Genomic DNA, 26,328 nt, shown 5'->3' with positions numbered 1-26,328 from the left:
CACACACACACACACACACACACACACACACACACACACACAATGCACACAAACACGCCCAGCAAAGACTCAACCACTATCCTTGCTGTTGCTGTGTTAGAGATAAATCAGGAACAGGCTTTTTTTCTACCCAGGTTTCTTTGCCTTTGGTTTTTGTCTTTTGGAGACAGGGTCTCCCTGTAGCCCCAGCTGGCCTGAGAACTCACTATGTAAACCAGGCTGGCCTTGAACTCACAGAGATCTGCCAGCCTCTGCCTCCCAAGTGCTGGGACTACAGGTGTGCGCCACCACGCCCCGCTGAAATTTGACAGTTGTATACCAACCATTCATCCTGTTTCTCTACCTCGTTTTGAGTATATACAGCTTCCATAACTTTTTATTTGTAGAGAAACCTTACTCTGATAGTACAAAGAACACTTCACTTAGAGTTACCTGTCACCAGTGGCTACAGTTGCTTTGTCATTTGCACATTTCCTCCTCCTCCCCCTTCCCCCTCTGCTGTGTTCTATGAACCACCTGAAGATGCAGACTTCGGGTGGAGCTCTCTACTGGGTACCCCAGTGTGTACCATCTTAAGGGTTAAGAAATGGGCCCAGGATGGTGGCGCATGCCTTTAATTCCAGCACTTTAGAGGCAGAGAGGCAGATACATCTCTGTGAGAGCCAGGCCAATCCTGGTCTAATAGTGAGTTCTAGGCCAGCTGGGTTATTATAGGGAGACCCTGTCTCAAACAAACAAATTGAAAAACAGTTTCCAGTGAATTCACCAAGGGACATCTGAGATCTGCAAACACCAATTTGACTTGATAGGTTGATAGGTCTTAATATCTAAGGCAGAATGCATGAAATCCATGAGTGGAGGACACTAAATATGATTAAGAGGTAGAGTATGACATGCATAAAAATTAAATAAAAATAATTAAAAAGTATATAATGAATACATAATAAAGAGCTATCTTAATATATAAAATATAAGGAAAAATAAATCATTAAAATATAAATATGAAACATTCTATGTTTTTGTAAAAGATTTTATTTTTAAATTATTGAATTTTTTTTATGTGTATGAGTATATTGCCTGCATGTATATAAGGGCACCCATGTCATGCAGTGCTCCCAGAAGTCATCAGAGGGCATTGGGACCCCTGGAACTGGAGTTATGGATGGTTGTTAGCTGCCATGTGGATGCTGGGAACCAAACCCAGGTCCTCTGCAAGAGCAGCCAGTGCTCTTAACCACTGAGCCCTTGCTTCAGCCCCAGAAACAGTCTAATCTTAAAAAAAATAAAAATGGAAGCTGGGCGTGGTGGCGCATACCTTTAGTCCCAGCATTTGGGAGGCAGAGGCAGGTAGATCTCTGTGAGTTAGAATCCACACCAGCTAGAGCTGCAAGGAGACCCTGTGTCAAAAAGGCCAAAAAAAAAAGGGGGGGCGGAAACTGAATAGAGATTTTTTTTTTTAAACCAAATTCATGTAAGAATTATATAACTAAATAGTTCCTAGGAAATATTTTTTGGAGGCAGGGTCTTACTACGCAGCCTTGGCTATTCTGGAAGTCCATATGTAGACCAGACTAGTGTCCTACTCATAGGGATCCATCCTCCTGCCTCTGCCTCCCAAGTGCTGGGATTAAAGACATGTGGGATAGTTTTTGTTATTTAAAGATGGATCCCTACCTCGCTCTTCTTTGAGAGTCCACCTCTTTGTCACTAGGTCTATCCCTTCAGCAAACACTTTGCACTGAGTCATTTCTTTTGTGTTTTTTCACTCTCAAACTGGTATTCCGTATTTTTCCTTCCCTTTGCCCTTTCCACTTGAACGTATCAGCCCATTGTGTTTGCGCCTCCTACTTTTCTGAAATCGCCACCTGGAAGGACACCTAAGGTGGTATTGCCACATTCAGTGGCTTCTGAGTCATCTCACTTCCTACTTCCTCCTCCAAAGAGTCTTTGCTTCTTCCAATTTTCTTTCCAGCTTTCTAATGCTGTGTGTGTGTGTGTGTGTGTGTGTGTGTGTGAGAGAGAGAGAGACAGAGAGACAGAGAGACAGAGAGACAGAGACAGAGAGAGACAGAATTTTCTCAAATTTTCTCTTCCTACTTTCCCTTAGTTTGTTCAACAAATACTTGAGTATCTACTGAGGGCCAGAGTATTCTCAGCACTAGAGCTACAGCTATGGACAAGATAAATTAAAACTCGGCTGTCATGGAGAAAGAGTTTTTTTTTTTTTTTTTTTTTTTTTTTTGGTCTTTTTGACACAGGGTCTCCCTGTAGCCCCAGCTGTCCTGGAACTCACTATGTAGACCAGGCTGACCTTGAACTCACGGAGATCCTCCTGCCTCTGCCTCCTGAGTGCTGGGATTAAAGGCATGTGCCACCACACCTGGCTGAGGATCAGTAATTTTAAAAGTTAATTTTAGCTAGGAGTATTGGTGCACACATATAAACCCAGCTACTTAGAAGGCTAAGGCCAAAGGTTTTCCAGTTTGAGACCAGCCTGGACTATTTAGCCACACATTCTCTCAAAATAAAAAAGGGCTATGCTTGTAACTGGCCAATTCCATTTTTATTTCCAACCTATCCAAAATGGACTCCTTCCAACTGAATCGTACATTTCTTCTGTTTAGTTCAGTCCTCCAAAGCCACCTTGGAGCACCCGTGTCTTTTCCTACACCTCCAGCTTTCAGCTGCTCATTCTTTCAACACCAACATTGTTTCTTCGGAGCCATGAATTCTAGATACAGGATCTGTATCAAACACCCTTATTGGGAGAGATGGCAAAGCTGTGTTAAGGGCTTCCAGGCCTGTGGGAATATTGAAGAACGGATGCTACTTGAGCCAAGTTTGAAACACTTTAAATAACTGACTTTTATGGTGAGTCCTGAGAGTTGTCCAGATGCTTTATATCAGGGTACTATGGAGCACTAATTTCATTGGCTACTGAAAAATCTAGGGATTTGCATGTGACTTGGTGTCTCAGTGGTAGAGCATTTGCCTAGCATTGCAAGAGGCCCTGGGTTTGACCCCCAGTACCACCCAATAAAAGAAAATAAAATCTGGGGCTGGAGAGATGGCTCAGCAGTTCAGAACACTGGTTGTTCTTGCAGAAGACCCAGGTTCGAATCCCAGCACCCACATGGCAGCTAACAACTGTCCGTAACTCCAGTCCCAGGGGATCTGACGGCCTTTTCTGACCTCTGTGGGCATTGCATGACACGGGTGCAGGCAATACACTCATATACGTAAAATTAAAAAAAAAAATTTAAAAAGAAGAAGAAAATCTAAAGCAAAAGATTTGGGAGATAGTAAGCTAAACAAATGTAATCAGCTCATTATTTGGACCTTTTCAAGTCTGTAGTGGGTTGATATGCAACAGGGACTTGAGCAGGTAACAAGCATCTAACAGGACTTTGGCTCCTTTAGGAAAGCAAGGAAAAGCACAAAATCATAGTAGTGAGTGTTTTAAATTTGGGACTGGGGACTGGAGAGATGTCTCAGTGGTGAAGAGCATTGGCCGCTCTCACAGAGGACCTGGGTTCGATTCCCAGAACCTACATGGCAGTTAACAACTGTCTGTAACTCCAGTCCCAGAGGAATCCAATGCCCTCTTCTAACCCCCTTGGACAATTGCATGACATGGATGCACTTATATACATGCAGGCAATACACTCATACACATAAAATTAAAAAATAAGTATTTTAAATTTGGGACTTCACATTTGAGAGGCTGGAAGATGAAGCTGGAGAGATAGGAGTACGATCATAAAGGCAGGCTATGTATTTGAGATTAAGTGTTTAGCCTGAATAATTATTTTAAAGATTTGTTTTACGGGGCTGGAGAGATGGCTCAGCGGTTAAGAACACTGGCTGTTCTTTCAGAAGACCCAGGTTCAACTCCCAGCACCCACATGGCAGCTAACAACTGTCTATAATTCCAGTTCCAGGGGATCTGACAGCTTCTTCTGTCCTTTGCGGGCATTGTATGACATGGGTGCACTTACCTACATGCAGACAATACACACGTACACATAAAAATAATAAATAAGGGGCTGGAGAGATGGCTCAGCAGTTAAGAGCACTGACTGCTCTTGCAGAGGACCCGGGTTCAATTCCCAGCACCCACATGGCGGCTACAAACCGTCCTTAACTCCAGTTCCAGGGGAATCCGAAGCCCTCTTCTGACCTCCGTGGCATTGCACAACACGGGTGCACTCACATACATACAGGCAATACACTCATACACATAAAAATAATAAAATATATTTAAAAAATTTTTTTAAATACTGAAAAAAAATTTTAAAGATTTGTTTTATATATGTATATGTGTTTGCATCTGTGAGTGTAGGTCATGTGTGTATGGGTACTCACAGAGGCTAGAACAGTGTGTTGGATCCCCTGGAACTGGAGTTACAGGCAGTTGTGAACCACTTCACATGGGTGCAGGGAACCGAACCCACGTCCCCTGCAACAGCAAGTGCCCTTAACCACTGACCCATCTCTACAGCCTCTGGACTAAATGATTTTGAAACACTGAGAACCCCTCACACTTTGCATACTGGGCAATCACACTATCACTAAGCAACATCTCCATCTTAAGCTTTCTGTTGTTATGAGTGTGTTGCCTGCATATATATAAGTGCACCCGTGTTGTGCAGTACCTGCAGAGGTCAGAAGAGGGTGTCTGATTCCCCTGGACTGGAGTTATGCACAGTTTTTACCTGTCATGTGAGTATTGGAAATTGAATCCAGTTCCTTTGCAAAAGCAGTGAGTGCTTTTTAACTACTGAGCTATCTATCTCTCCAGTCCTATCTTAAGTTTTTAAGCTTACTAAAAATGAATGCATTTTTTTCAGACCAGTTATATACTGAATTGTCATTATTCATTAAATGAAATAAGAAATTTATGTAATAGCCTTATGTTATATAACTTAACATAATACAACTATTTTATTTTATTTTATTATTTATTTTTTGTCTTTTTGAGACAAGGTCTCCCTGTAGCTCCAGCTGGCCTGGAACTCATATGTAGACCAGGCTGCCCTGGACCTTACAGAGATCCGCCTGCCTCTGCCTCCCAAGTGTTGGATTAAAGGCATGCGCAACCATGCCCAACTTAAATTTATTTATTTATTTATTTTTAAATATTTTATTTATTATTTTTATTTTATGTGTATGCGTGTATTGTCTGCATGTAGGTGAGTGCACCCATGTTGTGCAATGCTGCGGAGGTCAGAAGAGGGCTTCGGATTTCCCTGGAACTGGAGTTAGGGACAGTTGTTAGCTGCTGTGTGGGTGCTGTGATTCAAACCTGGGTCTTCTGCAAGAACAACTAGTATTCTTAACCTCTGACCCATCTCTCCAGCCCCCTTAAATTTATTTTTTATGAGTGTTTTGCCTGCAGGTATGTGTGCTATGTATATGCAGTGCCCTCAGAAGAGGGCATCAGATACCCTGGAGCTAGAGTTACAGGCAGTTGTGTGGCACCATGTAGGTCCTGTACAAGAGCAACAAGGGCTTTTAACTACCGAGCCATCTCTCCAGCTCCCACTCACCCCCTTTTAAAAACACTTAATCTGTGTGCGTGCCATGGCACACATGTGGGAATCTGAGGGCAACTTTTGGGAATCAGTTCTCTCTTCCACCATGTAGGTGCCAGGCATTGAGCTCAGATCATCAGACTTTGTGGCAGATCATCAGACGTTTAACTCTGTGTGTGTGGGGGGGGGGTATGTGTGTTTACAATGTGTATGGACAGTTGACATTGTGTGTCTTGCTCTGTCACTCTTTACCTTTGGGGGTTTATTGTTGTTTTTGTTTTGTTTTTGTAGTTTTATGCTGGGAATTGAACTTGGGGCATTGCACATGCTAGGCAAGCACCCTCCCACTGAGCCCCAGCTGGCCTGGAACTCACTCTGTAGACCACACTGGCCTCAAACTCACAGAGATCCACCTGTCTCTGCCTCCTGAGTGCTGGGATTAAAGGCATTTGACACCATCTACTTCCATCTACCATCTACCTTGATCTAGACAAGGGCTCTCACTGAACCTGGAGCTAACTGATTAGCTGGCTGGCCAGTGAGCCTCCAGAATCCTCCTGTCTCTGTGTCCCAGTATTAGGATTATTGGCACCTGCCATCAGGCCTGGCTTTTGTTGTTGTTTTGAGACAAATTCTCACTATGTAGCCCTGGCCGGCCTGGAACTCACTGTGTAGAACAGACTGGCCTCGAACTCACAGAGATCTGCCTCTGTATCTATCCCCTTCTCCCCCAAGTGCTGGGTTTAAAGGCATGTGCTACCACCTGGCTTTTGTTTTATTAAGACTTATTTTTATTGAGGGTGGGATGCCACATGGCAGGGTAACCTTAGAAGCCTGACCTGAAAAGAGTTGGCTCCCCTAGAGCTAGTAGTTGTAAGCCATCTGACATGGGTTCTGGGAACCGAACTCAGGCCTCTGGAAGAATAGGAAGGGCTCTTAACCAGGCCTGGCCTTTTACATGAGTGCTTGGTGATCTGAACTCGGTCCTCATGTTTGCACAGAAAGCACTTTATCTACTGAGCTTGTCTTCCCTGCCCCTCCATATTTTTTTTACATTTCTATACATTTTGTGTGAATGAGTGTATGTATACATGTGGGTGTCAGTATGCCATAGCATACATGTAGAGGCCACAGGGCAATCTTCAGGAGTCAGTTCTCCTTCCATTTGGGTCCTAGGGATTGAACTGAGGTCATCAGGCTTGGCGTCAGGCATCTTTCTAGCTGAGCCATCTTGCCAGCCACCCTTAACATATTTTTATTAAATATTTTTATCTGAGCTGGAGAGATGACTAAGTGCTTAAGAGCACTTGTGTTCTTCCAGAGGACCCAGGTTTGGTCCCCAGTACCCACATGGTGGCTAACAACTATCCTTACTCCAATTCCAGGAATCCAGTGCCATCTTTGGCCTCTGCAAACATTGCATGCACATGGTGCACTTGGATACATGAAGGGAAAACACTCATAGACATAAAATAAAAGTAAGACTTTTAAAATATTTTTGTCTGCATTAGGAATATTTTTGTTAACTTTAGTGTTGTGACTATGGCTTGATTGATAGGAAAACATAGAAAAAAGTCTGTTGTAGGGGCTGGAGAGATGGCTCAGCGGTTAAGAGCACTGACTGCTCTTGCAGAGGACCTGGGTTCGATTCCCAGCACTCACGTGGTGACTATGAACCGTCCTTAACTCCAGTTCTAGGGGAATCTGAAGCCCTCTTCTGGAGGCATTGCACAACACGGGTGCATTCACATACATGCAGGCAATACACTCATACACATAAAATAAAAATAATAAAATATTTTTTTAAAAAGTCTGTTGTAACAGATAAAATCGTTCCTTCTTGTCAAATTAGCCAAATCAGACTCAACGGATGAAGTATGAATTCTTTTTTGAGATAGAATTTCATGTAGCCTAGGCTAGCCTCCAAAAATCTTGAACTGAGGAGGACCTTGAACTGATGCTCCTGCCTTCATCTCCCAGGTTGGGATTACAGGCAGGAATCACAGTGCCTGACTTTGGCTCCAGTTTTTGAATCTATGTAATTAATATATTCCTATAACTACTATTTCACTCTCTTCTTTTTAAAAAAAAATTTTTTTTTTTTTTTTTGGTCTTTTTGAGACAGGATCTCCCTAAAGTCCCAGCTGGCCTGGAACTCACTATGTAGACCAGGCTGGCCTTGAACTCACAGAGATCCGCCTGCCTCTGCCTCCTGAGTGCTGGGATTAAAGCCGTGCACCGCCACGCCAGGCTTTTTTTTTTTACTGTGGTACAAGGTGAGCCCTTGCATGCAGCCTTCGAAGTAAGTCATTACATAGAGAGTTAAAACTTCACGTGTATAGTTTGTATTATACCAGTCTTCCGGAAGTAGGCAGGCAGCAAATACCCTGGGAGCTATGAAGCTGCAGATGGATGCTGGGCTCACACCCCCTCAAAATGTTCTCTGCTTCTGCCTTCTAGGATTGCTAAAATGTGAGCAGCTGTCACTTCCGTGTTCTTACCCCACACATGCTCACGCATGTGTAATCCGTATACATTTGACTTTGTTTCTGAGCTACAGCTGCCTCTGATCCTCTCCTTTAGGCTCTATTTGTTCTGTCTAAGCCTTAGTTTCCATCCCTGTGAAATGGTGGTAGTAGTACCTGCCTTGCCGGGTTATTCTGCCTAACACAGAAGTAGTTTTTAATAAATGGTAGTTCTTTTGAGCTTAGGAGATTTCTTTTTGAGTATTTGGCTATTTTGTTGCTGTTTTGAATATTGATTGCCTCTGTTAAGCAGGTGTGATCTTTCTGACTGCCCATGAAATCCTTTCTGATTTGGTACACAGGCCAGTTGCAACCAAAAGGCCGAATTTGAGGTTTGTTTACTGAACACTGATGAGCCAAGTTCCATTTTGGGTGCTGGAAAGACAACTGAAGGAGGGAGCCACAGGGCTGTCTCTAGTGCCCATGGCTTTTGTTCCACCCTCTAGATGACACATAAAACAGCACATTGGTGGCCATGGGCACTAGAGATAGCAAGTGACACACTCTAGTCACCTTTGGAGACAAGCTGGGCACTGTGTATTCTCTGCTCTCAAGTGCTAGGGAATGCCCAGAAAGCTCCTTTTGCTCCTGGGAAAAACTCTTATCATTGGGCTGGGAATAAGCTCAGTAGTAGAGTGCTTGCCTAATATGCATAAGGCCCTGGGTTCAATCCCAGCATTACCAGAAAAAATTATTACGGGGCTGGTTAGATGACTCTGTGGGTAAAGTGCTTACCATGCAGACCTGACTACCTGAGTTCAATACATGGAACCCACATAAAGGTGGAAGGAGAGAACTGACTTCACAGAGTTATCCTCTGACCTACAGTACACCCCCATGCAGTGATACACATACACCTCCAAATAATACAATAATAATAATAATAACAAATTTTGGGACTGTCAGGATGGCTCGTTGGGTAAACTTGCTACTAGGACTGACAACCTGAGTTCAGTCCTGAGGATCTGAGGATCCACAGAAGGAGAGAACCAGCTTCCACATGTGTGCCTACGTACCTAAACACATACACAGAAATGAACAAATATTAAGCTTAAAACCTGTTCTCTGGGGCTGGAGAGATGGCTCAGCGGTCAAGAACACTGGTTGTTCTTGCAGAAGACCCGGGTTTGAATCCCAGCACCCACATGGCAGCTAACAACTGTCCATAACTCCAGTCCAAGGGGATCCGACTGCCTCTTCTGACCTCTGTGGGCATTGCACAGCACGGTGCACTTACCTACATGCAGGCAATACACACATACACGTAAAATAAAAATAATTAATTAAAAAAATTAAAAAAAAACCTGTTCTCTGCTCACCTCTATCATTAACCTCATGTACCCACTGTTTTTCAGGTTGATGCAGATGAGCCTGACCTTTGGTGCCATCTGCCATCTCTCACTGAGCTCTGGCCATACGAGTCTGTTGGAGATGCTCTTTTTCCAGAGATCTTTATGCCAACCCATAGCCCATCCATCAGTAAACCCTGACCACTCTACCCATGGTGCACTAGAACCTGGCTACTTCTCACTACCTCTGCTGTACCAGCCAGGTGTGGGCTATTATTTCCTTAACCTAGGTTGCTGTCATTTGGTTGGCCTCCCTAAGGGCCCTAACCCTCCAACAGTCTGCCCTCTGCCCAGAATGATCATCTTCTCAGATAGCTGCACGAGTCTGTCCAACTCACAAAAGGCAAACCCCCAGCCTACCCAGGGCCCACACAGCGTGTACAGTCTGGGCCATCTGTCCTGCTTTCCTTCTGGCACCCTGTCTTCTTGCTCTTCACTCCTGTCTCTGCTTTGGGAACCCTAGACACTGTCTCTCATGGCTTTTGCATTGCACTGTGGTGCCTGGGTCTCCTGTAAGTGTTGGCATGGCTCACTCATCTGTTGTTTCTTGCTTAGACTTTATATTTGGTGAGGCCTTTCCCCTGAGTTTTTCATTTAAAGTCATATACTCAGGCTGGAGAGCTGCCTCAGCAGTTAAGACACTGATACTCTTCCAGAGGACCTGGGTTTGGTTCCCAGCATCCCCATGGTGGCTAACAACTGTCTATAATTCCAGTTCCAGGGGATCCAACGCCCTCTTCTGGCCTCTGTACACTTTGCACAGCACAGGGCCACTTAATATACATGTAGGCAAAACACTCATATACATAAAATAAAAATAAATGAATCACAAAAAAGTGACACATTTAACAGCCTTTCTAAGATTGTTGTTGTTTGAGATAGAATGTGATTTATTTTTTCTGGAGTAAGAACCATGGATTTCGTTTGTTCCCTAATATGTTCCCAGGGCCTATATAGTGGCTGGCTCCATCTGCTCTCAGTAGATTCCTACTAAGCAGTTGCATGAGAGAATGTGGAGTTTGCTAGAAAGAGAGCGGACTGGTAAGATTGAGGTGTCAGGTGGTAGAGCCTCCTTCAAGGTGGTGCAACGGTGTCTCACTGTGTAGCCCAGGCTGACTTTAGACTCCCAGTCCGCCTGTGTCCATCTCCAAGTGCTAGGGTAGCGGAGTAATACATGGCAATCTGCTTTATGTATTTACTACTGTGTTAAATCAGTTTTCCTTGACATCTTTAGTATATTTTTATGTTTATTGCCCTCTGTGCTAAATTTGATATTTGAAGTGTTTCTCCTTACCTTATGATAGATTTGTTGTACTTAACTCCCAAATCCATTTGGAAAATTCATTTAAGCTCTCCGTTTCCATTTCCTTGTCTATAAAGAAGATCAGGACACCCTGCTGTCAGGGTTTTGAGAAGGGGTCAGTGAATGCTCTGGACATAAGAGTACAGAGGGAATGATGCTCAGAGAGAGTGGACGGAAAGAAAGTAAGCTGAGGTGTAGAGGTGGGACTGAAAAGTAGTTTTTCTTGGGGTATTTTAGAATATGAAATTGGGACTGGGGCTCATTGACAGAGCATTTGCTTAGCATATGCAACACCCATAGTTCAGTCTCCAAAACTTCAAGAAAAAAAGTTCTAGAATATAAAATCAAGCATATGTTCCTGGGGCTGGAGATGTAGCTCTGTTGGTAGACTCCTGGTCTGACATGCTCTAATCCCTGGGTTCAGTCTCCAGCAACACTTAAGCCAGGCATGGTGGCACATACTGTGAAAGATAAGATCCCAGTACAAGGCAGGAGGGTCAGGAGTTCAAGGTTACATAGCAGGTTGGAGGGCCAGTCTGGGATACCTGAGACCCTGTTTCAAAAAACAAAAGGAGAAGGAGGGGATCATGAGAAGGGTACTATGAGAGTTTGTCAGTACCCAGGACTGGTAAGGAAGGAAATGGAAAACAGCGAAGGCTGGTGATTGGGGTTCACAGAAAGTGGATGAGCCTGGGTGAGGTGCTTGGAAGAACCAACATGGCAAGCCTGACTTTGGGAAAGAAGGGCTCAACCCTTTCTTCTTCAATTTTTTTTTTTTTTTTTTGAGACGGGATCTTACTATGTAACTCTGACTGGTCTAGAACATAGACTCACAGTCACGGAGATCTGCCTCTGCCTCCCAGGTACTGGCATTACATGTTTGTGCCATGCCTGGTGAGTTTTTTCTTTATTTTTGTTTTTGTTTTTTTGAGACAGGGTCTCCCTGTAGCCCCAGCTGGCCTAGAACTTGCTATGTAGACCAGACTGGCCTTGAACTCACAGAGATCCACCTGCCTCTGCCTCCCAAGTGTTGGGATTAAGGGTATGTGCCAACCACACCTGGCTGAGTAATTTTATTTCTAATTATGTATATGGGGGGTTGTGCATACACCAGTCTCTGCCCCCCCCCCAGAGCTGGGGTTACAGGCAGCTGTGAATTGTGTGTGACTTGGTGCTAGGAATCAAATTGGTCCTCTGCAAAAGCAGTACATGCTTTTGCCATCTCTCCAGCCGCTCTTCATCTCCCCTTCAAACTAAACTTAGGAAAGACTAACTTTTACTATCTCTGCATACTGAATCTCCATTTCTCGAAGGTTTTAAGTTTTTATTCTGTAACTTCTGAAACTGCTCAGGGAAATTTAAATAAGTGGTCGTCTAATTGCTAGCCCCACTGTTCGTGCTCAGTGGTTGCCTTTTGGGCCTCTCCTTTCTGCTCTGCTGTCTTCATCTGCTTCCGGCTTGCTTCCCTCTTCCTGAGTGATGAGGTCTGCCGTTCATGGTTCCAGCCACATGTCCTGCTGTCTTTCCGCAGAGCACATAATCATGTTACTCACTGCCTTTTGGACGTGACGTGGCAGCCCCAGAGCCATTTCTTCATGGCTGAAATAGAGTTCACTTTGTTTTTCATCAAGTAAACCCCTATATTCAAACTAGGTAGAAAAGAGCTTTCTCCTTTACCCTAGGATAAACTGATACCTTCTGAATTTTCTTCTACCTAACTCTGAAATAGTTTCTTTCCCAGTCACTTAATCAGGCCTGCTTATCTTTCAAAAACTATTTCAAGGACTGTGAATGTAACTCAGTGATGCAAGGTAATGCTTTCCTATCATGCACGAAGCCCTGGGTTTCATCTTCAGCACTGTGTAAACCGTTGTGGAGGCTGAGGCAGGAAAGGACTGCTGAGAATTCAAGCCCAGACTAGAGTACATAGCAAAATCCTGTCAAAAAAAGAACAGGCTGGCTGGAGAGATGGCTCTTGCAGAGGACCTAGGTTCAGCTCCCTGCACCCACGTGGTGGCTAACAGCTGTCCATAACTCCAGTTCCAGGGGATCTGATGCCCTCTTCTGACCTCAGTGGCATTGTATGACATGGGTGCACTTACATATATGCAGGCAATACACTCATACACACAAAAAATAATAAAATATATTTTAAAAGGCAAACTGGGCCAAGCGACATAGTGAGACCCTATCTCCAAAAAAAAAAGAGTAAACCAAATGCTTGGATTGGTAGATCCAGGAGGACTAGAAGTTCAGTATCATCCTCAGCTACATAGCAACTTCAAAGCCAGCCTGAGCTACCTGAGACACTATTTTCAAAATAAATGCTGGGGAAGAGGGCTGGAGAGATGGCTCAGCGTTAACAGCACTGACTGGCTGCTCTTACAGAAGACTTGGGTTCAAATCCCAGTACCTACATGGCGACTAACAACTGTCTATAACTCCAGTTCCAGGGGATCTGACGCCCTCTTCTGTCCTCCACAAGTATAGCATGACACAGGTGCACTTACCTACATGCAGGGAATACACTCATACACATAAAATAAAAATAATTTTTTTTTAATGATGGGACCAAGTGTGTTGGTACATGCCTTTAGTCTTAGCACCCAGGAGGCAGAGGTGGGGGATCTCTGAATTTGAGACCAGCCTGTTCTACATATAGAGTTCCAGGCTAGCCAGAGTTACATAGTAAGGCCCTGTCTCAAAATTTTTTAAAAATTAAAAAAAAAAATGGGCATAGTGTCTCATGCTTGAAACCTCAGCTCTTGGGAGGGTATGCAGAAGACTGCTGAAAGTTAAGGCCAGTTTGGGCTTACAGAGTGAGACTCTGTCTGAAAAAGAAAAAAACAACCCTGAACTCTACACTAAGAAATAGCTATGCATTGAACGATATGATATCTGCATTTTTTTCTTCTTCATAATCCAGTTTGTGAGAACAAGCAGAAATGAAACAGAATTGGTCAATTACTGTATTGTTTGTTTGTTGTTTTGTTTCAGGATTTCAGGGTCTCTGGTAGCCCAGACTGGCCTCAAACTTAAAGGCGTGCGCCACCACACCCAGCCCTGTTTTCTTTTTTTAAAGACAGTCTCGCTGTATACCCCAGGCTGGCCTAGAATTTATTATCTTCTTGCCTCAATCTTCCCAAGTGCTGGAATTATAGGCCTGAACCACCATGCCTGGCTTCTTTCTACTTTATAATCATATAGGACAATATCCTGTGTTTAAAAGCCTCCTTCAGAGCCAGTGAGATGGCTCAGCAGGTAAAAGTACTTGCCATGCAAGCCTAATGACCTGAGTTTGAGCCCCAGAGCCCATGTAAATGTAGAAGGAGAGAACCAACTCCACACACACATGTGCTGTGGTATACATATGCCCACACTCACTTAACATACCAACAATAATAATAGATTAAAATTAAAAAAAAAATTTTAAAGCCTCCTTGTTTGTTTTTGGTGTTTTGTTTGAGACAGGTTCTCAATATGGCTTCTAGGCTGACCTTGAACTATAGTCCTACCTCAGCCTTCCTTCCTTTCCAACCTCCTCCCCCCTCTCTTTTTCTGTATGTGTGTGGTATGCATGTGGGTGTACATGTGTGCACAGATGCACTTGCCCATGGGTGTGTGTGGTGGCCAGAGTTTGATGTTGGGTATCTAGCTCTATTATTCCCCACTATAATTTTTGAGACCAGGTCTCTGAGTGAACCTGTAAATCACTATTTCAGTTAGACTGTCTGACTAGTGAGCCCCTGGCTATCTCCACCACCCCTCATCCCTATCAATGGAGTTACAGATACAAATCATTGCATCTGGCTTATACATGGCTGTTGGGGATCCAGACTCAGGCCCTAATGCTTGTATAGAAAGCACTTTACCCACAGACCCCAGTCTTGCTTTCTTAAGTAGCTTTTTCAGAATGCTTAGATAGGGGTCAGGCATGGTGGCACATGCCTTTAATCCCAGGCAGAGACAGGTAGATCTTTGTGAGTTAGAGACCACCCTAGTTGATCTACATAGCAAGTTCCAGGCCAGCCAGGGCTACATAATGAGATCCTGCCTCAGAAAACAAAAACAATAGGGATGCTTTGGTAGTAGGGCTAGCAGGATGGCCCAGTGGGTAAAGGTGTACTGCTAAGCCTAATGGCCTGAGTTCAAACTCTGGGATCCATGTGGTAGAGAGTACTGACTCCCACAGGCTGTCCTCAGACCTCCACAAGCACCCTGGCATGCTTGAGCGTGTGCGTACCAACACACACATTAAAAAAAATGAATAAATGTAATTTTAATATTTTAAATGCTTAGTTGGCTCAATGGTAGAATATTTGTTTCACAGAGACCCTGGATTTTATTCCCATCACGGGAAAGAAAATTATTTTAGCAAAAAATGTTGATGCATAGCCATAGGAAATTCAGAGTTTGGATATTATGCTCTAATTGGTAAAATATAAGCATTGAGGAGGCTGAGGACAGGGCACACAGGACCTACTTTGCGATTTCTTGTTAACTGATAATTATTTCGAAGTAAAAGCAGGAAGAATAAATTGACGTGACAGTGAGGTGGGCAATACTCTGGTTACTGCCCTTCACAATGTACTCAACAAACCTGTTTTCTTCCTAAAAGACAATAATAAAATGGTGATAAAAATATTTTGGCACCCACTGGGCATTGTGCATGCCTGTAATCCCAGCATTTGAAGGGGTGAGGCAGGAGGATTGAAAGTTTCGAGCCCTGGCTCTTAATAACTCACCAAAAAGTGCTTAGGCAGCACAATGTCAGGTTTTTCTGAGACAGGCGTTGCTCTGGAACAGACTTGCTGAGTTCTGGGTATCCCTGACCCAGGGAGCCTCCAGAGAGCTTATGCTTCCATGCTGAGCTTTTTACATTCTAAGGCAGTGACTGTTCTAGAGACAGATACTGTTATAAAGGGGGAAGTTTTTAATAACAAGATATAGGCAGTTCTGTTGTATTTCTTATCATTTAAGTATCATAAAGAATTGCTGTGGTCCTGTGTGGGGCTTGTTCATTTTTCTAGTAATGACCCTTGGATGGGGCTCTTCATGTTTTACCAAGGGGAGCAGGCTTATTTGTACAGCCTGAAACTTTGACTCACACTGTTCCCATTTGGCTGCTGGCATTTTATTTGCAAGCTCCTTTTTCAGCATCATAAGTGGAAGTGGAATTAACTGAGGCCCAGTTATAAGTCTGATCCAGATGACTAGGCTGAGGGATCCGCAGCAGACCCCCGCATTCACAAGGGATCCTTCCCCAAGACAACTGAATACTCCAGCCTTAGAAAACCTGTGGAACTTTCTGGGTTTCACTGGCTATAACACAGGAACAATGGACCTCATGTTTTAGGGTTTGAAGGTTGAGTGGGATCCTAGTTTAATTGAAAATACTAAGCTAAAATGATAATTAACTGGAAATAAATTATAGTAAGAAACTGGGAATGAGTGGTCAGCATGGCACACTTGGTAAATAATGACTTTTCTCTACAGTGTATACTGAGTAGCGCTTGTGGGAAAAGGAAGAGGGAGCATGATGTTAGGCTGAAATTGCCAATAATTCACAACTTTTCTCTTTTAAAAGTTCTGGCTCAGTGTGGTAAACCCATCACTTGAGGAGGCTAAGGCAGGAGAATTGGGAGTTCAAGGCCAGCTTGGGCTACATGGTGAGACACCACCCCACCCCCCACCCCCGCAAAATCTGACTTTACTGTTTCAGTCTATGTTCCAGGAGGGAGAGCCAGGGAGCCTCGTCCTTTGGTGCAGCTTGGTGTGACTAGGGAGATGGTATAGAAGTACTACAGAGCCATGCTTGGGGCTGTAAATACCTAAGACAACCAGCAACCAGGGGCCACTGAGGGCTTTAAGAAAAGTAGTGATGGGGCTGGAGAGATGGCTCAGCGGCTAAGAGCACTGGCTGCTCTTGCAAAGGACCCAGGTTTGGTTCCCACCACCCACATGGCAGCTAACAATTGTCTGTAACTCCAGTTGGATCTGATGCCCTTCTCTAACTTCATGGGCACTGCACGACACGGGTGCACTTACACACATGCAGGCAATACACTCATACACATAAAATAAAAATAATAAAAGAAAAAAAGAAAAGTAGTGATTATTGGGGGCTGGAGAGATAACAGTTAAGAACACTGACTGTTCTTGCAGAAGACCCAGGTTCGAATCCCAGCACCCACATGGCAGCTAACAACTGTCTGTAACTCCAGTTCCTGGGGATCCGACAGCCTCTTATGTCCTCCGTGGGCATCGCATGACATGGGTACTCTTACCTACATGCAGGCAATACATGCATACACATAAATAAAAATGATAAAAGAAAAATAGTGATTGAATTTGCCCTGGTCACTGCCTTTACTCGACCATGGTGTGGAACATAGGTGGGAGTCAGGGTTGCACCAAGATTGGTTTTAGACATATTTAAAATAATTCATATGAGAAACTGGTGTTAGTAGGTAGAGCAAGTGAATGGATCAAGAAAGGCCAAGGAGGACCAGGGTGTAGCTCAGTGATAGAGTGCTTACCTAGCATGTGGAGCCAGGTTGAATCTCCAATATCAAAAAAGAGCTGGGTAAAGTGGCAGACGCCTTTAATCTCAGCACTCAGGAGACAGAGGCAGACAGATCTCTGTGAATTCCTGGCCAGCCCGGTCTACATAGCAAGTTCCAAGCCAGCCAGGGCTACATAGTAAGACCCTGTCTCAGAAAAAGAATGAAAGGTTAAGGAGGTAACACAGCCAAAGGATGGTGGAAACTGATCGAATGCTAGGGGACTCTGACTTCTGGTTTATGTAACTGGGTGGCTAGTAGTGACGTTCTCTGAGAGCAAGGGAGGAAAGCAAAACAGGACTAGAGAGGAGCTGCCTTTAGACAGCTTTCATCTGAAGTTGTCTCAGTGTGCCCAGGGAGTGGTGTGCACGTGATGGACACAGAAACAGGAGTTGGGAGTTCTGCAGAGGTGAGGGGCTGGAGACTACTCGCTGAGTGCTGTCTGCTGTCCAGGGACAGAGAGCAATGTTCCTGATTCTAATGGTGCCCACTTACAGGAAGTCAGCAAGGTAATAGGGGAGGCTGATTGTAGGGAGGAACAGATGGGGAGTGACTGAGGTGATACCTGAATTACAAGATGAGTCATTCTGGAAAGTTCAGAGGGAAAAAATATTCTGGGCAAAGAGATTGAGTGTAAGAGCCCTGTGGCAGGAATGAGCCTCAGGCTGGAGTGGCAAGGCCTTAATGGCTGAGTAGGTACAGAGTGGGGGTACAGGAAAGGAGGTGGTCAGGCAGAGGCAGAGACAGCAGCCAGCTCAGCATTCCACCCCGGGCCATTGAACATGTTTTGTGTATGAGTTTCCGACCTAGGAATGTGAAGACAAAGGAATGGATGAGATCCATTGGATGAGTGTATAGAGGGGACAGAGGAGAGGGTTCCAGTACTTAACTGAAGGACAGGAGAAAGGGAGATACCTCAGAGGAGTCTGAGAAGAAACAACTAGAAGAGTAGGCAGAGAAGGCAGGAGTGTGAGGAAAGAGAACTTTAAAAATAGAGACCAATAAATAGAGTGAACTGGCAGATGGTGTAGGGAGCGGAAGGCAGAGCGAGGGAAGGCTGTAAGCGTGGTCTGTGTGGCAGCATGCCAACCATTGCCAGTGTTGGAGACAGCCCTCCTGATGTCTGCCTTTCTTTCTCCCACATCTAGTCCACTCCCAGAATGTAAGCATAGAAGCCACATTGCAGAGGACCTGAAAGGTAGGGTGGTGCTATTTGGCTGATTGGAGGAGAGAGAGGAAGCAAGGGAAAGGAAGGACCAGCAAATTTCCACTGAGCAGCAACATGAAGTACTGGGGCCACCCAGGTGGTTGCTGGTATGTGAGAGAACTGATAAACTCCTTCTACAGCCACACCTTACCAGGGACCATAGTGCACACCTGTAATCCCAGCACTTAGGAGAATGAGGCAGGAAGATCATAAGTTCAAAGCAGCCAGCTGTATAAGCAATTCAAGGCCAACCTGAGCTGTATAGCAAGACCCTGTCTCAGTGAAACAAATCTCAGCCACATCTTTTAACTTGAGTGAATGTAAGTAGGTGCTATCATTTTTTCCATGAGTTTGACCACAAAGCACATTGAGGTTGAGTGATAGACTGTTGAAAGAGAGGAAGTGGGGACTAGGTGAGACCATCCTATAAAGGCTAATATGGGGCGGGGGGAAACAGGGCAGGATGCTGAGTTACTGTCTGCATGGTGTGGATGCCTCCAGGTTCATATGAGCACTGATAACAGAGACCTCCCAGAGCAGAAGATGGCACCAAGAGGCTGAGGCCTCCCCATAGGAGAACTGGCCCAAGCTGGGGTGGGAGTCAGACAAAGAGGGTGCCAAGACAGGCACTCAACATTCTGCAGCAGATCACAGCCACCTGATTGAATCATCCCATTGAACTGGAACTCCACACACCTCTGAGCTGAGCACCCAGAAATACTCAATCTGCTGAGCACATAAAGACTCATACATTTACAGATGACAGTTGGTCTTCTGTCACTTTATAACACTCATGTAATTTTCTTACGGTAGTGCCAGGGATCAAGCCCAAGGATTTGTATATTACTAGGCAAGCATTCTGCCACTGAGCCTCATCCCCCACCTCTTACATAACTTTTACCCTGTTGGGTTGTAAATGCCTGGGGACTGGGCTCCCAGGCACCTTCATCATTGCTTCCGGAACAGCTCCCAGCACATACTGGGCACTTCAGCAAGTGTCCAGGGTTTACAAATCTGCCAGAGCCACCACATTCCACACTCCCCACCCTTGCCTACATCATTCCAATTCAGTTCTGTGAGTAGTTGAGAACATGGCCCAGTGTTTCCCCTGGCTAGCAGCAATCGGTGTTACAAAAGTAAGCTGTTCCTTCAGAACTTATCTGCAGCTGTTTGCCACTGAGAGCAGGAGTGGCAGATTTTATAATTGTTAGGGCAAAGAGGGATTCTGTTTCTAATCCAGGACAGCCAGCTGACTGGCTCATAAAATGCCTTGACCCTTTAGGTGTCCACCTTCTCTGTAGGAAAATAGAAAACTGAGCTCTTGGATTTAAAGACCAGACCTGGCTCTGTGGAACAAAAAATTGTAGGAAAAATAGAAATAAAAGACCTATTGGGGGGCTGGAGAGATGGCTCAGCAGTTAAGAACACTGGTTGTTCTTGCAGAAGATCCGGGTTTGAATCCCAGCACCCCGTGGCAGCTAGAAACTGTCCGTAACTCCAGTTCCAGGGGATCTGATAGCCTCTTCTGTCCTCTGCAGGCATTGCATGGTACGGGTGCACTTACCTACATACGGGCAATACATGCATACACATGAAATAATAAATAAAATTTTTTTAAAAGAACTATTGGAGCCTAGTGTGAGGCTCATGCCATAATTCCAGCACTTGGGAGGCAGAGACAGGAGGATTGAAAGAGTTCAAGGCTAGCCTGGGCTACAAAGCAAGACCCTGTCTCAAAAAATAAAAAATAAGTTGGGCTTGGTGGCGCATGCCTCTAGTCCCAGCACTTGGGAGGCAGAGGCAGGCGGATCTCTGTGAGTTCTAGGCCAGCTGGGGCTACAGGGAGACCCTGTCTCAAAAAGACAAAAAAAAATAAAAAGGAGAAATATTAACAGTGCATTTTTATTTTCTCTGACCAATTAAATGGGAATGAATTTATCGTCTCCAAAGAGAACTTTTCAGTTTTATAGAGTGCATTTTAAGAGGGTGCGTTTCTCCCATCCACCTCTAGGTGGCAGCAGGCAGCAGATGCTCCTCCATGAAAGCCAAGTGACTTCCTGGGGTTCCAGAGGCCATGCCTTTAGGTTGGATACTAGCACCAAGATGTGTTGCCCACCCCTGCCCTACCATTCCATTTGTCAGAAAGTCCTAAGTTTTCTTTCCCAGACAACTTAAGCACCCATAGATGGAGTTAAAGGCATGCCAGTAGGCATGAACGGACCTCTGCCATCGGCTTTAATAGTGAAGCTCTTGATATGGGAGAGGGAAGGAATGGCAGCAGGAGAATTGAGACAGGGAGGTGGAGAAGATTATCCTCCATGAGCAGCACATACCCTGCTGCTGAGAGCTGGTGCCCACGGAGCTGCCTTGGGCAGAAAATGGGGTCAGAGCATGCCTATGCTTTGCTCCCAAGGAAGTGGCCCTTCTCTGCAGCCAGATGAAATGGCATGGGGTGCTGTGTCCACTGTGACTCCTGAAAGCTCTTTGGAGAGAAAATGAAAACAGTTGTTAGGAACTTTTTTTTCTATTTATTTATGTTTTTATTTATGTATTTTATTTATTTGTTTGTTTATTTATTTATGTGTGTGAATTCAAGGTCAGCCTGGTCTACATAGTGAGTTCCAGGCCAGCTGGGGCTACAGGGAGACCCTGTCTCAAAAAGACAAAAAAATTAAATAAAGTACAGGAAAGGAGCAGCATATTTGGAGGAATCAGGTCCTAACAGCTGCAGAGGAGGCTGAGGAGGTAGTAGAGTGATAGCACCTCCCCCACACGCTGTCATGTTCTCTTAGTGGAATTCCCTCCCCAACCCTCAGGATGCTTGTTGTTCTACTAGGATAGGGCATTGGCCTCATTCTATAGCCATGTCTGAGTTTCTCCCTGTTCTAGGAGACTGGGAGACGGTGAAGAGCAGGGTCAACCTTACTTGACTTTATAATCCCCACAGCACTTGTTCCTGGATAAGTAGACTCATTAGGTTAACTGAATAAGTTAAATGGGATAGAGAATAAGAGAATAAAAGTGCTGGTCAGTGAGGGGTTTGGTAAGAAATACAGTTTGAGGTTGGAGATTGTGGGCAGCTGATTAGATTTTTTTTTTTTTTTTTTTTTTTTTTTTTGAGACAGGGTCTCATTATGTAGCCTGAACTGGTCTGGAACCCATTATGTAGACCAGGCTGGTCTTGAATTTACAGAGATCCTTCTGCCTCTGCCTCCAAATTGCTGGGATTAATGTGTGCTACCACTCCTGGCTGACTAGATGTTTAAGTGTAAAAGTCCAGGGGTGGGGGGATAACTGGTCTTATGTATGACAAAATTGTAGCTGTATCCTCTGGCTCCTTTTCCTCAGCTCCATTCTTCTGCACACCTTCACACTGGCTGATATGGCTAGCAGCAGGCTTGTGTCCTGCAGATGTCCAGGTTTGATGCATTGCTTTCCCCTAGCAACTGGCCAGGCACAGACCTAGTGATAGAGGGCAGTGCTGGAAGGTAAGCAGAAGTGTGTTCCCAGCATTGCAAGGAGGTATGAACCCACGAGGTTCCTGGTTGAAGTCAGTGTTGGAGGCAGAGGGGATCTCAGACAAGGTATTGTATCCCTAAGTCTGTTGTTCCAATGTTTTCCAGCATCTTCATGATACCGTGAAGAGGAATCTGGACAGCACTGCCTCCCCTCAGAATGGTGATCAACAGAATGGCTATGGAGACCTATTTCCTGGGCATAAGAAGACCCGACGGGAGGCCCCTCTGAGTGTCACTGTGTCTGCCAATGGGCTTCCTCCAGCCTCACCCCTTGGTCAGCCTGACAAGCCCCCTGGGGGAGATGCCCTGCAGTCCAGTGGGAAGCTCTCTCTGGGGCTAGACTCCATCAACAAAAAGTGTCTGGCAGACTCAAGCCTCCACCTGAATGGAGGCAGCAACCCCAGTGAGTCATTTTCTCTGAGCCTGAATAAAGAACTGAAGCAGGAACCTGTGGATGACCTGCCATGCATGATCACTGGGACTGGAGGCTCCATCTCGCAAAGCAACCTCATGCCTGACCTCAACCTTAATGAACAGGAGTGGAAAGAGCTCATTGAAGAGCTGAACAGGTCGGTGCCTGACGAAGACATGAAGGACCTGTTTACTGAGGACTTTGAGGAGAAGAAGGACCCAGAGCCTTCTGGCTCTGCCACACAAACCCCCTTGGCCCAGGACATTAATATTAAGACAGAATTCTCTCCAGCAACCTTTGAGCAGGAACAGTTAGGCTCTCCACAAGTGAGGACTGGGTCTGCAGGACAGACCTTTCTGGGGCCTTCATCTGCCCCTGTAGGCACAGATTCCCCAAACCTTGGAGGCTCTCAGACCCTATTCCACACCTCTGGTCAGCCTGGGGCAGACAATCCCAGTCCGAACCTGATGCCGGCATCAGCCCAGGCCCAGAATGCACAAAGAGCCCTTGCAAGTGTGGTGTTGCCTAGCCAGGGCCCAGGAGCAGCCTCTGAGCTATCCTCTGCCCACCAGCTCCAACAGATGGCTGCCAAGCAGAAGCGTGAGCAGATGCTGCAAAACCCACAGCAGGCTGCCCCAGCACCTGCCCCGGGCCAGATGTCCACATGGCAGCAGGCAGGGCCCTCCAACAGCCCCTTGAATGTCTCGTATCCCATGGAGAAGCCTGCCAGCCCTCCTGGCTATAAGCAAGACTTTACCAACTCCAAACTGCTTATGATGCCTAGTGTGAACAAGAGTTCCCCTCGGCCAGGAGGCCCCTACCTCCAACCCAGCCATGCAAGCCTGCTGAGTCACCAGTCACCGAGTAACTTGAATCAGAATTCCCTGAATAATCAAGGGTCTGTGCTAGACTATGGCAATACAAAACCCCTTTCTCATTACAAAGCAGACTGTGGGCAAGGCGGCCCTGGGTCTGGCCAGAGCAAGCCTGCCTTGATGGCCTATCTTCCCCAGCAGCTGCCTCATCTGAATAATGAGCAGAACTCCTTGTTTCTGATGAAGCCAAAGCCAGGAAACATGCCCTTCCGATCACTGGGTCCACCTGGCCAGGTAAGTGCATGCCTTCTCTGTCACTTTGCTGTGGGCACCGGTGAGGTTCCATGCTAAGTTGTGCACCAGGTAATTGTGGGGGTGACTGCTGTCATCCTTTGATTCCTTTGGAAGTGAAAAATGTATTAAATAAATTAGGATTGATTTTTGTTTATTTTTAAAGGCATAGTTCATTTAGTCCAGGCTGGCCTCAAACTTGCTGTATAGCCAAGGTTACTCTTGAACTCCTGATTCTCCTGCCTCCTGCCTCCACTTATCAACTGTTGGGATTATAGGTAACTGAGATTGATCCTTAACAAATAAATATAGAGTAAAATTCTTTAGCATATCTTGAGGTTTTTTTTTTTTTTTTTTTGGTCTTTTTGAGACAGGGTCTCCCTGTAGCTCCAGCTGTCCTGGAACTCACTATGTAGACCAGGCTGTCCTTGAACTCAGAGATCCACTTGCCTCTTCCTCCCAAGTGCTGGGATTAAAAGCGTGCTCCACCACGCCCGGCTTATATCTTGATTTTTAACTGTACAGACATTTGGGAAATTGCTTTCTTTAGTCCATTCTTTCGTGCCACACAGTTTAAGTCATTTGTGGCTTTGCTTTGCAGGCACCCTTCCCATTTAATGTGTTTTTTAGAGACTCCCCGACCCCGCCCCACCCAGCATACACACATTTCAGTTCTACATTCAGAATATCTTGAGCCAGGATGGCATGTACCAGCTACATAGTGAGATCCTGTCTTAAAAAACAGTTGTGTCTCATGGTAATCCTAGCACTCAGGGAGGCTGAGGCAGGGGGGTTGCCACAAGTTTGAGGTCAGCCTGGGCCACAGTGTGAAGCCTTGCTTAAAGTTACAGAGCCATTAGATAGGAACTTAAGAAAGGCAGGATATGGAGCTAAGAAGATGGTTTGGTCAGTGAAATTTGTGCTGGGCAAGCATGAGAACCTGAGTTCAATCCCCAGCACACACATTTTACTTTATTTTTAGTGCTGGGACTACAGGCGTGTGCCACCATGCCCGGTCATTTATTTATTTTTATGTGTATGAGTGTTTTGCCTAGATGTTACGTAGTGTACCATGCAGGCAATGCCCACAGAGGCCAGAAGAGGGCACCCTGGAACTGGTGTTACAGAAGGTTGTGAGCTGCCATGTGGGTGCTGGGAACTGAACCCCACTCCTCTGCAAGAGCAGCCAGTGTTCTTAACCACTAAACCATCTCTCCAGCCCCATCCCCACGTTTAAAAAAAAAGCCAGACATGCACAGTAATGTGTGTCTGTAATCTCGGCTCTGGGGAAATAGAGACAAGATGATCCCTGGGGCTCACTGGCCAGCATTCTAGTCAAATCACTGAGTTCCAGGTTCAGTGAGAGACACTGACTCAAAAAAAATAATGGCAGAGAACAATTAAGGAAGACACTTGATGTTGACCTCTGGCCTACACACATGTACACAAAGGCAGAGTAGCAGCCTGGGCTTGGTAGCACAGACCTGCAATCCCAGCAACTTGGGAGGATCAAAGGTTCAAGGCCATAGGCCTGCAAGATGGCTTAGCAAGTAAAAGCCCTTAGCATGCAAACCTAACAACCTAAGTTCAATCCTGGAACCCACAGAAGAAAGAGAACTGACTCAGAGCTGTGCTCTGAGTTCCACACATGTACTATGGCATGCATATACATGCACTTACACACACACACACACACACACACACACGTAAATAAAATTTAAAATCTGAAGATACAGATGAGTATTTGATAAAAGCTATTCAGTCTCCTCCCAGAAAAATCCTTACACTCAAGTGGGCAGAAATATGATTCCAGGCAGTTTGGGGACATCTCCAAACCCAGGTTCACCCCCTAAAGGCATAGCATTTCTTTTTTTGTTGTTTGGTTTTTTTCCCTGGGGGCTGGGGATGGAACAGGGTCTCATGTAGCCTAGGCTAGCCTTGAACTTGCTGTGTGGCCAAGGATGGCCCTGAACTTCTACTTGTCCAGTTTCTATCTCAAGTGCTGAGATTGCAGGCAAGCACTGCCACACCTGGCTAAGACATACAGCATTTGTATTGCCTAGAGTCCACTTTAGAATGTGGAGCTTGTCTGCACTCAAACATTCCAATAACTGGACATTTGTCAGTCTTAATTGCTTACTGGAATTATTGTGCAAATAACAAATAGGAGCACTTAAACGTGCTTCCTCTAAAGTCAGACATTTGCCACTGCTGATGTAGAGGGATTATTCATCAAGTGATTATTCATTGCTCCAAACCTGGATGCTCAGACAGCACTGGTCTTGTCCCTGTTGCAGCTCACCAGGAGGTCATTAGGTGTATTAGTTACTTCTCTCCTCACTGTAACCAAATACCTCCTAAGGGAGGAGAGGTTTATTTGGACTTACAGTTTAACAGGATATAGTTGCATATAGCAGGAAGTCATGATAGCGTGTAACCCTGGGAGCAGGAGCATGCAGGAGCTTCTTGCTCACATCTTAGAGGATCAGTGAGCAGAGATGACCTGAAACAGGCCTGACCCTTAAAGCCCACCCCCAGTGACCCACTTCCTCCAGCCATGCCTCGCCTCCCAAAATCTTTACAACCTTCCAACGGAGCACCACCAACTAGGAACCAAGCATCTAAAAACAGGACATAGCACATCCAAACCATAACAGCAGGGAAGCAGAGACTTGGAGTTAAGAAAAACAGAGCTGCTAGGTGTGCTGGCACATGCCTTTTATCCCAGGCTGAATCCACCCTGGTCTATATATCAAGTTCCAGGCCTGTCTCAAAGAAAGAAAGAAAGAAAGAAAGAAAGAAAGAAAGAAA

General features: G+C 45.2%; 1 protein-coding gene across 3 annotated transcripts in view; it reads left to right on the top strand.

The window, feature by feature from the left end:
* Nucleotides 1-26,328, top strand: part of Maml1 (mastermind like transcriptional coactivator 1) — a 43,030-nt gene that overhangs the window by 6,712 nt on the left and 9,990 nt on the right. The window contains exons 1-2 of one of the 3 annotated variants that reach the window (XM_029555614.1): nucleotides 2,850-2,871; nucleotides 22,105-23,520. In XM_029555614.1, the coding sequence (XP_029411474.1) occupies nucleotides 2,869-2,871; nucleotides 22,105-23,520 (1,419 nt within the window). In that variant the 5' untranslated portion in view covers nucleotides 2,850-2,868. Of the gene's footprint in view, nucleotides 1-2,849; nucleotides 2,872-16,361; nucleotides 16,381-22,104; nucleotides 23,521-26,328 lie in introns of those variants that run through there. The other 2 variants (XM_029555615.1, XM_008852256.3) reach the window with 2 other exon arrangements.

This window comes from Nannospalax galili, unplaced genomic scaffold (genome assembly GCF_000622305.1).
Source record: "Nannospalax galili isolate Female #2095 unplaced genomic scaffold, S.galili_v1.0 scaffold1206, whole genome shotgun sequence".
NCBI classification, from domain to species: domain Eukaryota; kingdom Metazoa; phylum Chordata; class Mammalia; order Rodentia; family Spalacidae; genus Nannospalax; species Nannospalax galili.
This window is presented reverse-complemented; position numbering and strand designations above follow the sequence as displayed.